We start from the raw sequence: 14,066 nt of genomic DNA, 5'->3' as shown, positions 1-14,066 counted from the left end.
GGAAGTCATTCAAACCGCGTGCAAAGACAGAAAACATTCAGAAAAATTGCGTTATAGAAAAAAAACATAACTCCGCTTACTTGAATTATCTCCAGTTATTAAGTTAATTCAAAGCACTTTGTCGTGATAATGATTCTAAAACTTCCGAAATGATTTTGTCAAATGTCCACACATCACACATAAAATTATATCTAAGGAAAGTGCACTGTATAAATATCTAAATTATAATCCGATTACTTTGTGAATTATGTCCCTTTAATAAATTAAGTTATCATGGTCATAATTTCAAAGTTCTGAAGGGAATTTAATTTACGGCATACGGAGATAGTGGACAAGCGGAAAGTGTAATGTACACAACCTGTAACTCTCTAGTATTTGGCTTTATTTTTTCTCTTTATAAATATTACTCATAACACTTTTGTCCAGAGAATTTGTCCAAATTACTAGCGTAATTATCGCACAATAATTATGTCTCCCACCAAAAATTGGTGTGGGAGACATATTGATTTGCTCCTGTCTGTGTGTCTGTCAGTGTGTGTGTGTGTGTGTGTGTGTGTGTGTCTGTGTCTGCCTGTCTGTCTGTCTCTCTGTCATAAAGCTTATCCACACACTTAAGTCGAACATATCATAACCGATCTTCACCAAACTTAAACAAAATGTGTTTGACCATAAGATTTCGGCCAAGTTCGATAACTAACCAAATCAGCTCAGGCATTTTTGAAATAAGGCCCTTGAATTTCTGATTGGATCCAATCGCCTAGACCATCTAGACAAACTAGACATTTTTAATAGGAACTATTCGTCTGACAATCCAGACAAACAAGGAAATTGTGGGAGACATGCGCTTTTCTCAAAAGCATCTATAGTTGGGGATAATCTTGGTAAGTGCAAAGTACAAACACATATACCTACCTTGCATACTTTTGTAAACCCCTCATAACTAGATTTAGTTCTCTCGAGAAGTTTCCTTAAACTGCTGAATGATTATTATTCGTACTGTTTATATAGATTAAGGCTAGATTCGCCCTGTTTTTCTGGGAATCTACCTTTACACTTTAACCTTTTTAATTGTTTCAAACCATAATTACTTTTCAATTACCATCATATTTGTCATTAAGATCATTAAGATTACCCCGAACTATTATGTTCTGTATACATAGATTAAGGCTACATTTGCCCTGTTTTTCCATGTTTTACTCTTACATTTTAACCTTTAAATCGTTTCAAAGCATAATTTCTTTTCAATTACCATAATATTTGTCATTAAGATTACCCTAAAATGTGCAAGAGTTTGGTTCATATTTCATACAGTGATAGAGAGCGTGTAGAACAAGTGCCGTGTCTAATAACCATGGCTGTACATTTCTCAATTTAATGATTTATTTTTCTTTGTATCCGTATTTGAAGAAGAGATGCTGTATTGTAAGGTAAATTATAGTATGTTTGTTCACGAGTTTCACACCAATAACTGGAGAAGTTGTTTTCTCACGGAATTCAACCTTCGTAGGATGACTTCTTGTAGTCAGTTAATGATTCTTATTTTCGGGAGGTAAGAGGGATCATACTGGCGTTAAGACTGAAACAATTTCTGCTGAAAAACTGGACAAGGCATTTACATACATCTTGTGTTATTACTCACAAGATTATTACTTTTGATGAATAGATGATTCCTTAGGGTCATAAAGCCAAAGTTCAAGGTGTCATTGAACTCAAAATTGGAAATGAATATTATCTTAAATTACTTTACTAAACATTTAGGTAGCTCATACATTCATTGGAACATCAGTATCATTTGTCTTGTGCTAGCCAATAACCATAATAATACACGAACATATTCAAACAAAATGTACCGACTATCTGCAACATAACTATATGTTTAAGTTCCCCAAAATTGGCTGCAAAAATGGTTGTTTTAGATAAATTTGAACATATTCATTCAATATATATTTTACATAGTAAACCATACCAATATATATCAAATAATAAGGTTAGCTTATATATTACAAGAAATACACTCAGTAGAAACTTTGCGAATATGTTCATTTGATGTTTTCATTTCAGATATGTTTTGCATATAAAGGATATTTGCAAAGTAGAGTTGACGTTACGTATACATCTGTGGACCTAAACACTGGATCACCCCAAACGCACTCTCTTCTTTTAGATCATTTTTTCTATGTTGATACACCAGCAATGTAAGATGTTCTAATCAATTTGATACCTTGATAATTAGTCACTATATTCACAGAAATTAAACAATAAACATAATTGCGGTTTTCAAATTTTCAGCGGTACCTTAAAATAATTTAAACGTATTTGTAAACCTCGCCAGTATAACAGTTTCATAGTTGATTAAAATGATAAATTCGACTGAATTCGATGCATATTGATAACATCGTGAATATCGTCCTTTTGGCAGAACATTCACGTATTACAGTTCTTAGATAATAACCATTAACAATTATTATTTAGATAATAGTACAAATTATAATTGACAACAGCTTTTGATGGTGTATGAATAATTGAGTTATATTCGCCTTATTTCCTCCCTCTAGTTGGCATTACACTTGCATAGATCTATACTTAGCCGTTGTAGAGAAAAGACCATTTGACATTATGCCTCGTTTTGATTCGTTGACGGTTTACAGCAATTCGGCTGATACCTACATTGACTCAGTTTCCATTGGACAAGAATTTACTACAACAGACATAAAGGGTACGTTTGTTCGTCTGTCTTTTGAAGGTTGATCTTATACATCTTTGTGAATGTTGCAATGTATTACATTTTGTTGCTGCTGTTTTTTTTTAGTATTGCAATTTATCATAGAATAGAATGTTAATATTCACGTTTAGAGAGATCTTTTTTATATTAAGAGATAAACCTGCGCCGTTTACGAGCAGCATTTTCTACAAAAGAAATCACAGATGTTGATATTTCATTGGTTTCAACTGGCGTGTATGATGTGACGCTGATTTCGGGAAACTGTGACTACAACTTCCCTCTGTTTGATATTGCAAACGGAAAGGTCAAGGTACACTAGCAAAAGAATGCCTGCAAAGAATAATGAAATAATCGTCTTTCATGCCTATTTTCAGTGACTGATATTAAAAACTAATCAATAATAAAGTTTTGCGTGTAAATGTTTCGTCAAAAAAGTACAAGGTGGGGTACCAACAAAGAGCCTCTGAAATCGCCATTGTAATAAAGCGTATCTTGTTTTATATACAGATGAAAATGAGAAAAAACTTTGAAGAATGTGTTGATAGTGAAATACAGTTAATTTTGTTTGTATATACTGCGTCGAAATTTTTATTTATTTATTTTTATTTTTTGCTCTTTTACATTATTGAAATACTCATCAATTGTGTAACTTTATAGAATGCAACATGTTCTCTAACTTGCAGGATGATGAAATGGCAAATGTTTCGAAAATATCTAAGGAATATCTCTTTGAAGATGGAGAACAGACAGCTGTTGTTGTCGTTAAAAGATTGACAGAAGCCTCACCACCTATATCTGGATCAGTAGATTTGACATTTAATGGAAATGAAAAATATGGTATATGTATTACATTATTTAAGGTGATGACTTTTCATTGAGAGCGAACAGTACTATCAATATTGATTAGATCAGAAGATAGACAAGTCATTGCAATTTACATTTATCTTTAGACGTGTATACTCATGCAAGGAATAAAAAATAAAAAAATCAATCAATCGTGATTGTTTTGTAAGTTGATTGATATATATGAGCTGATGGTAAAACATACTATATCTTTATTCAGGACTTAATGTTTCACTGAAAGATATCGAATTCAAACGAGAACTGGAGACGTTAAAAGGCATAGGAGATATTGAAGTACAAAAGAACACTGAATGCTTCAAGATTGAAACAGGAGTTAAATTTCTTTCACTTGCTGGAGACCTTCCTGAAATGACGGTTACTAAATTTTCAGAAATCTTATAATACTAAACTTGTGTTTGTAAAAGTTATTAAATCCATTCTAGAATACGTATCTTTTTTCAAAACTGATTAGTACAACAAAAGGGTTCTTATGATACGTCTGATTACTGATTACTGTTGTTGAAAGTATACATTGAGTACAAGAATCTACGCGTATAATAAGTGTTGATATAAAAATCAAATCAGTCTAGCGTTATTTTTTATTCTGTAAACTTTCATATCTAATCCCGTTTAGTTGTTTTGTTGATAAAACTGCTTTTTGCATCAACGTCACCACGTTCGTTTATTCCAGATAAATTGCGACCATTTGCAAGGGAAGTCTCCATCTTGTTTTATAAAAACAATTACCGACGGAGGTCTTTACTATGATCCTTTAACTGGAGACATGCTATCATCTATACATAACACACCTCAAGTTAGTCTGCATATCAATGCAGTTCCATCTGTGTGCTCAGGGAATTGTTCTTTTATGTGGGATTCTTTTGTAACACCGACAATTACTTCTATTACACCTGACATAGGGTTTGTTATAGTTCTTCTATATGCACTTCATACATTTCATCAACACATACGATACCAATGATCAGTTCTGTGTTTTGAAAAAAGAAGTCACAAGAACATTTAATCAAGATTTTTTATTTATTTCGAAACGGCATTAAATATGACATTATGGAAAACGTTTTCATTTCATATTATGATATACCATACGTGTGTCTTATTTTAGGAGCCTTTGCTTTGGAAACAACTGTATCAATATACGGAACTGGATTTAGTGCAATCGTCAGGGCGAATAATGTGACTGTAGGTGGCATTGAGTGCGATGTCACGGCTGCGGAATATTCCAAAATTACATGTGATATTGGTAATAGCCCTGCAGGCACATTCCCTGTACTCGTGAAAGTAGAAGATAAAGGTTATGCAAGTGGAAAAGTTTACTTCACCTATACAGCTGACATGTTATCCATTTTCCCAACATCTGGAGGCATAGGAGGTAATTTGATAAGTTTGAATTCACATAAATTTGAATCAGAATATCTGTGTCCTTAACTACCATGTTTTTGTTCATATCATGAATCGTTTCTTATTTTGATAAAGAATTACATCATGTGTATAGGATATAACACAATCATAGGAAGCTGGTATTTCAGTGTTTCGAGTTTTTTTCTGTTTTCACAATGAAGTGCGTAAAGTATGCTTTGAATATTATATAGTAAAATACGTTTTATGTCTTATCAACATCTCTTAAATTTGTCAACAAGACTGACATAATTGTTCTTAAAGAAAAGGAAGTAATTAAAAACAATTAGGATCATGTATCTGGTGATGATGTTCTCGTTTTAGGAGGCGTTAGACTTACGATCGATGGATTTGGTTTTAGGGCGGACGTAAACGTATCCATTAACAAACAGGGATGTGATATAATAAGTGCACAGACAACTGAAATTCAGTGCATTGTCCCATATAGCGTAAGGATTAACAAGAATATAGAATTTCCGTGATTTCATACTGTCTCATTCAAGATTGTACATGTATTCGTACAAATAAAGGGATATTTTATAATACATTTAATAAACAAATGAACGTTTTATACTTCTAATGTAAAAAAAAACCTAGTAATATACGATTGAAATACATATTTTGTTATGTCAAGTCTCGTCCTTTGTACATTTACTTGACACTAAATGCTTATTTACAGGTGGTATAGCGAGAGCTCCAGAATACTTCAATCCGATTACTTTGTTTCGCAAAGATCCTTTCACATGAATATTGGCGGGGCGAAATCCTGTCCTGTTTTTTCTTTCAGAAATACAGATAAATATCTTTTTCATTTACTCTTTCCATAAACAAAATTATTTAAAGCATTGTATTTGATGCAAAGTGATTCTGAAAAAAATATTTCAGGGCATGAATGGAACATTTGAATTAGAAATGTATCAAGAGTCATCTGTGCTGACCCATTTTGGATATACATATGCCTTTGATTTGACTGCAATGGTTGACAGCGTGTCACCACAAACGATTGGCATTGGAGGTACATATTTTGACATGCTAGTCAGATAAAAATTATACAATACGAAATGCAGATGTAAAAATGGCATAAAGGTTATTGAGTCTTAGCTTTTATCAGTTGATATAACATTTGAGTGTTACATAGTGCAATATACCAGTATAGTTTTACACTTGGTTTGCAGTATGAATAATGTTTAGAACCCAGTGGTACTCCAAATATTGATAAACTCCTTCAACTCAGCGATAATGTATCCAGTACTTACTGAACAATTTATTTGTCCCTGTGTGTGTGTGTGTGTGTGTGTGTCATCATCTCTGTAAGATCATTAAGATAAAAATGTAAAAAATTTATAAAGTTGCTTCCGATGTTTAGTTATAGAAAATAGCTTATAATAAGAAAGAAAAGTCATAACACTGTGTGTCATTTAAACTTATTTTAGTTTAATGTGATAACTAAATGACTTTACATTCATTTTTGGATTGGCAGAGGTATTAGCTTATGTTAGGTTGGTAGAGACATCAGCTTATTACTGCTACTTCATCATAAATGCAAAAAATGCAAAGTGCCACGTTTTGTGAAATGCCGTGCTTCAAAATTACCGAGGCTAACCTCCCAAACCCCCCCCCCCCCGCCCCCTACTCCCAATACACACACACCACCACCACCACCACCACCACCAATACAACAAAGTCTCGATGAATATAGAAGTAATGCAGAATCTAGATAATCCGTGTCATGTTGCCAGTAACCGTGTGATATATATAAAAGATTTTATCACCTCCAGCGGAACCATGCAGCCATGTTTTCATTACTACATATTATATAACCGATTGAATCAGAAAATGTATGTATTTGTTTGTCAGTATGTACGTTTTGTAATATAAAACTACCGTCTGTGACGTCAAAATTTAAAACAAAATGTTAAGGACGCTCGCTACAGTTTCGTATTTTTTTTCTCGATAATAGATTTTGATGAAATGTTTTGTATTAAAAGATCATGTTATGATGTATTAAAAATGAAATAAAATGCTAGGTCACCAGCTGTGTTTCAATTTAATTTGCCCCTAGATATGGTGCTATTTCTAACATTTTTCAAAATGTCTATAATCCTAAAATATATTTCAGTAAAGTATAATAATCAGCATAAAGTTGATATCTTAGCATTTTTATAACGGAAAACAATATATCTATTTGAAACATGCTCAGAGAAATCAAAAGAAAAAAATGATTTTGTAAAGAAAGGAATACTTGTTCAGCACACCCGAGGGCTATTTTTGCATATTTTTGTCAATTCTAAGTTGCTACTTCTGCTATTTTATCGAGTTTCACATAATAGAATTTAATCAAACTCTGCACATACCTTTGGTTATGTCTACCTAATCTAAAACAAAAAAAAGAAAATTGATAGGTCACCGTATTAGATTTCGCTTAAATCAAATTACAACGAGGTGGGGTGTGGCGGGCATTTATACAACGCAGGTTGGCACGAAATACTTTTTCAGTGTTTGAGCAAATTACTTAGAGATATATCAAATTATCAAACGGCAGATTTCTTAATAAGCGGATTTTAAGGTGTTTCTGAAGCATTTTGATGGCATAGAACGATGAAAGTTTCCGCCTTTCTCCGAACAAAATCTATAGTTTACGAATACGGATGTAAGGGTTGGGTACGGTACGGGATTAGAAACAGCTGTGACTCAATGCAGAGTTGGAGCGCCGGTATAAATTACATACTCCAGTATATGTCGGATTGAAGCAATTTGATCTAAAAGTACTTTAAATGTATATGTTTTGTAACCATGGTGATACTTACCCTAACCTTTAGTTAGTATATTATACATATTATACATTAAATGCATGCGAACATACAATAATTTGCGAATTTTTGCCGTACTTGACATTAGATAATCACTTCCGTGCATGCGCAGAAGACCGCTCCAACTCTACAGTGAGCTACATCGATTAGAAACACAACCAAATTGGCACGGTGTTGGGGTAAATATCGACCCGTCCGGAAAAACTAGCGAGCGCCTTTAACAGAATTTCCTACGACAGCTTTTGAACGTCGCTCTGTATATGAGCGGTACAGTCCTATAAAACCTATCATAATCTGACCTGCCTCGCCTATGCAATGGCTAGTTACTATTGTTACATGGAAAAAACAAATTTCAACCATTTGAAATGATAAATTCTGATAGGCAATAGGCTGAGTAGTGTTCCTAGCAAATGTTATTGAAATAAGTTCGTGAAAAAAAATTGCAGCAAAAGACTGCGTAAATCTGGGATACCCCTTATATGTTTAAAGAGATATATTGATATCACTTTTCAACATACGATACATTTGAACTTAATATCTGATTCTGTTTTGAGGAAAAGAATATTGCTTTTATCAAAACATACTATGTCTTAGTTTTCCGAAATTCAAGAAATTTCTTTTAATTCCGGTGACAGAACTATTCACAAATTCACACTATAGTACCAGTATAAAACAAGAAGCAAACAACATACAGTATATTACCATATAGTTGCTTGATAAGAAACCATACCACTGTGTGCGCCTGGATAAAAGCATATTAAATCATTCACAAAAATATATAGACATACTTTTACGAATATACAACGAGGAATAAAATGTCATATGTCAAACACTTGGACATCACCTTGGAACTTTCATTAGCACAAACATCTCTTAAGAGTTTAACCGTTTAGCATATAAGTTGAAAGATGAAAAGGTAACCTACTCCTCTGATAGCGTTGTATATTAACCATTAATTATTCAATATATGTTTATTACTTGCAAACTTTGGAGCTGTTCACTTAACTGATGTGAGGTTGCATCAATATTAATAATCAATGAACCTTTGATAAAATGGTGTTGTCCAAAAATTATCAGCCGTAATGCTTAATCTAAAACATTTGAAGAGACATACCGCGCCTCTAAAAGCTGCGATTTTTTAAAACTGATATTTAACGTGCCCTTTTCAAATTTTCTTTGTCTCGGAAATATTTGTATGAACTTGAATTTATTAGATCTAAGTTTGAAAAGGCCCAGCTTTCCCTTTCTTTTTATCTAACATAAACAAATAAAAGTACCTGTGGCGACATCAAGGGTAAGATAAGTCGCTTTAAGATTTATTTGAAGGGTGAAACGCACAATTTGAAATCGATGCTTTTACGGTTTGAATGATTTTCATTAACTGAATCACATTGTTCATTGCAACAAATATTACAATAGTTTTAATCAACACAAATTTTTTCAGCCTTACCTTAAATTTCGGCTTAAAAAGTATGATGACACAGACATTTTCTTTTGGAAAAATGAAACCTTATGAGTGAAATAAGTGATACTAACATTCACATGGCATGCAGCACCAATACTTTGTAATACATTTTCTATCTTATAGGTGATTCACTGATAATTACTGGATTCTCATTTACATCTAACCCTGGTACTGTGTCTATTGGAAATGAGGAAGTAACAATTATTTCTTGGTCTGACACAGAAATTGAAATATCAGTGTCCAACATTGATCCAGGTGTTCATGAATTAATGATAGAGACTGCTGCAGGATTTGCCGTAAACTCGTATGATTCCTTTTATTGTTCATTATAGTGTTTCTACTGAAGGTAGCAATTTTTTCAAACATTTTGATAATCTATAACATTCTGCTTGATTTTCACGCGTAACTATTATATCCAGAGTTTAAATCTTATCAAAATGAAACGCTCACTAGAGCTTATTTTATTTGAGATTTTGTATGTCTCACGTATGTTTACGTTGAACTATAGTACACTACATTTGTATGCTTCACCATTACTGTTTAAATCAAATGTTATTGTTTTACTAGTACAAATCTACTGCTTCCAACTGTAAATGTTGAAATGAGTATAACCAGTGTAAACCCGTGCCAAGGATCAGTATTTGGTGGAACTCAGCTTACCATAAAAGGGCAAGGGTTTGGTATTAATGTTGATGTTGTGAAAGTCAAAGTAGGAAACATTGCTTGTCCTATTGACACACTTAGCGACACACAAGCTACGTGTACTGTAGGCGACACTGGAAGTGTTCATCTTGTGACAAACAAAGGTGTTGATCGTGGTAAGTGATTTGAAATACAAAGCGTTATATATGTCTCCAAATGTGCCAATTGAAGTCGAACGGACAGACTTTACATATTCAAAACAATATAGCGATAATTGCTTCAGATTCATTTCGCAAGCAAATGCCTAGATCAAGATATAAGCCATCGATATTTGATTACCGTTGAAATAAGAAAATGATATCTAGGATAAAACAAAATGTTCAATCATGCTATGTTCGATAAAATCGTAAGAAAATTTATATCATCTCTGTTTCAGCATTTGGTGACTACTATGCGTATGATAAGCCTTATATTGTTATAAAGGAAGGGGATTATGTGCAGTGGTCATGGGAAACTCCTGAGTTCGTCATTGGTATTGCACACTCCATCATTGAAGTAGACAGTCCGAATTCCTTTGAACAGTCACTTGGTGGATTTAACAGCGGGAAACCAAGTCGAAACGGTATAAAGCAATTGTATATATATGTGTAATCACTGTTTTTTACTTCATATACGTCATGGACATTTCGCTTGTACTGTTCACTCGAGTATCTGTCTGATAAAGTTTTGACATTTTGAGACTGACATTAACGACATGGAAACTTATCTTTATTTAAGGTAATTACGTACATCGGTTTACAAAGGCTGGTTATTATTATGTTTGGAGTGGATTTGTTGATGAATGGGAAATTAAACACTACTTTGGAACAATAGAAGTTGTGCGTTCGAATTCAACGGTTGAACAGATCAGTATGAAAGTTGAAAACAAGGAGGCGCTGCATATTCTTGAAGGTAAAGGCATATCACTTTTGCTTGTTTTACTGATGACATCATTGAATGCATAAATAAACCAAAATATTTAAACGTATCTTTCAACCTCTTCAGGTGGTCCGTTAGATGGAGCGAATGAAACACTATGCGTATCCGATTCAAGAATTACAGACGATGATGATGAAACACAAACTCTTGAAGAAACCTCTTACAATTTCCAGTTTAAGTTTTGTCAATACGAAACGCCAGTTGTCAACATGTTAAGTACCAATAACGGGACAATACAGACAAACATCATAATAGCAGGTGAAGGTTTTGCAGCAACGAATGAAAAAAATGAAGTTTATTTTGACATTTTTGAATGTAAAATAACCACATCAAAAGATAATTTTATAATTTGCAACCTTCTGAGAACGTTAGAACCACCATCTGGTGTTCTACATCAGTTAAAGGTTAACGTTTACAACAGAGGTTTAGCTCGGATTAACATTCGCGATGCGGTTGATCGGGGATTTGCTCTTCTTCCAAACATTGAAGAAATAAAGCCTCTAAACGGGTCATTAGCTGGTGGTACAAAATTAACTATTAAAGGTTTCGGTTTCGGACAATTCCCACTGGTGATGGTTGGTGGATACGTTTGTGACGTGATTGAATCATCTTTTACCAATATTCTGTGTTATTCGCCACCGTCTAATACCGAAGATTCAAAAGCCGTCGAGGTGTTTACATTTGTAAATAACAGTCCACTTCAGGCTGAATGCGAATTGGAATCTACTTCGTCCTGTCTTTTCTCATATAAAGATATACTAACACCTAGAGTGTATGCTATAAATCCGACAACAATGTCCGAAGTAACTGAATTTTACATTAATGGAACTTTGCTTGGAAATATTACATCAGATGTTGAGGTTACTTTTAGTGGGATATCGGCAGACGTGATTGAGGCTGGCAACACCTACTTACTAGTTGTCATAAATAGCATACAAGTGGGGCCAAACGAAATTGTTGTAAGAATTAACGGTTTAGGTAAAGCAGTGGGCTCTTTGATTGTAAACGGACTTTTATCTATCAGCAAGGTGCAACCTTTATCTGGTAGTATTTACGGTGGAACAGTTCTCAATATTGAAGGGAATGGTTTTACCGTAAATTACACCACTGTTTTAGTTGGCTTTGTCCCTTGTGATATTGAATCTATTATACCCTCAAACGTTATTTGTGTAACGCGTCCTAACAATGCAGGTACATTAAACGTTGTTATGAATTCGGCTGGATTTTCTGCATCGTATGGAACATACTCTTATGCAAATGATTCGACACCTGCCGTTGTTGCTGTTGAACCAAAGTCCGGCTATCCTGGGGATATACTTACAATATATGGCTCACATCTGAGTGGCACTTACGTGACAGTTTTCATCGGTCAGTCAATATGCGACTTTATCTCCGGTGAAGACGTTCAACTATCGTGTACTGTTGGAATGCATCCGACGGGTCAAGCTCCAGTGTTGGTCAAAGTTACTAATCTTGGAATATCAAACACGGATGTATTCTTTGAGTATGGGCTCAGTATTTTGAGCATTGCTCCTTCACAGGGTCAGTTGATTAATCAAGTTATAATAATTTGGTATCAGTTTTATATTCATTGTGACGTTATATGAGTAAAATTTGTGATGATAAGGATTCAAAATTTCTCATAATGATAAATAAAATCTTGCTATCATGTCAGTACTATTTCAGCATAATATAGTCCTCCCTCCTCTGAAATTCAATAACAGACTAATAATATTGTTCTAAATATGTCAGTCAATATTTTGTGCCCATTTTAAAAATGTGTATTTTGTGTTGCCATAATGTACTTAAAACGAAACTGAATATAACTTTCGAAGTATGCTATCTTTGTTAGGAAGTATAGCCGGAGGGCAATCAGTTGTCATAACAGGAAGTGGTTTTGACGAGCTGGCAGTAGTAACTATTTGCGGACAAATTTGCGAGAAGATTGAAGTTACATTTTCGACATATTCATGTGAAACGTCCGCATACAAAGGTTGTGTATAATACAAATACCATAATGTTATACTCACTTTCATTATTACATATTATTTATGAATGATTAATACAACAGTCGACTTAAAAGACTTTCTTTTTATTTCATGTCTTCAATATGAGGTAACTGGGGTATGTAAGATTTACATAGCACATTGGTCATGGATTTTCAGAAATGTCTGAAGTTAATGAAAACTTGTTAATTTATTTTCTTTAATGGGCTGATGTCTAAGCAGCTAAAAAAAGTCATATGAACCATGGAAATCTTAGTCACTGTTAAATATACATCCGAATAACCAGGTATAAAAACACATGAAAAATTGGCTTTTGTTTTCAAAATTATTTATAACGAAGCGCTTTGTCACAAAATTAATTTACACTAGTGTTACGTTGAAAAACATATGATTTTTGAAAAGCAAGATGTGTAATGACGCAGTTCTCATTTTTTAAACCAACTATATGATAAACGACATTGTGTCTGAAATCATTAGTTCTCCACCTCTGGTTCATGTGGATAGGTTGGCAGTTACTTGCGGGTTTGTACTGGTACAGAATCCATGAATACTGGTTTAGTTTATTTCCCGCCGATACCTGACTGAAATACTGTTGAAAACGGCGTTTAACCAAAAAATGAAAAAATAGAATAAGAAAAGCAAACTTATCAAAATTGCACACAAGTTGTATTAGCGTTATATATCTTGCTTTCTGTTGAAACCTGGACAGATCCCACCATGGGTACCAAAGTTATAACCAATTAAAGGGCAAAATTGATATTTTTGTCTTGTGAACACTGAACACGATAGAGACTACATTTGCCATCAACTTTAATCAAACTTGCAAGCAACTTGTACTGGCATAATATCTCGTTTTCTTTCATAAACTGGTCAGATATTATCATGGGTTCCAGAGTAATGCCCCTTTAAAGAGCCAATATTTGCTATTTCGGATTTTGCAGATATACAGATACTTCGTTTATGGTACTGTTTCGCACACCGATGTTAAAACTGACTCAGTTTCCATGAATGATTCCTACTTTCTTGCTTTTAAGATACAGTCTTGAAATTTGAATGAAATGTACAGTTTTGCACACAAATTTTAAAACTGACTTTCAGTGGCCATGAATTTGACCTACTGACCTACGTTTACTTCATAATTTAGGATTAGTTTGACATTTGTAAACATGTAGCCCATATTACTT

The 14,066-nt window shown here is 33.7% G+C and overlaps 1 protein-coding gene across 1 annotated transcript in view; it reads left to right on the top strand.

The window, feature by feature from the left end:
* The window catches only part of LOC123560806 (fibrocystin-L-like), a 121,317-nt gene that overhangs the window by 67,741 nt on the left and 39,510 nt on the right, over positions 1-14,066 (top strand). Inside the window, exons 22-29 of the mRNA XM_045352964.2 lie at positions 3,406-3,559; positions 4,689-4,955; positions 5,306-5,430; positions 5,867-5,996; positions 9,380-9,560; positions 9,824-10,074; positions 10,335-10,520; positions 10,943-12,418. Coding sequence (XP_045208899.2) covers positions 3,406-3,559; positions 4,689-4,955; positions 5,306-5,430; positions 5,867-5,996; positions 9,380-9,560; positions 9,824-10,074; positions 10,335-10,520; positions 10,943-12,418 — 2,770 coding nt within the window. The remainder of the gene's footprint in view (positions 1-3,405; positions 3,560-4,688; positions 4,956-5,305; positions 5,431-5,866; positions 5,997-9,379; positions 9,561-9,823; positions 10,075-10,334; positions 10,521-10,942; positions 12,419-14,066) is intronic.

Source organism: Mercenaria mercenaria, chromosome 10 (assembly GCF_021730395.1).
Source record: "Mercenaria mercenaria strain notata chromosome 10, MADL_Memer_1, whole genome shotgun sequence".
Classification (NCBI taxonomy): domain Eukaryota; kingdom Metazoa; phylum Mollusca; class Bivalvia; order Venerida; family Veneridae; genus Mercenaria; species Mercenaria mercenaria.
The sequence above is the reverse complement of the archived record's forward strand: the minus strand, read 5'-3'. Positions and strand labels throughout refer to the sequence as shown.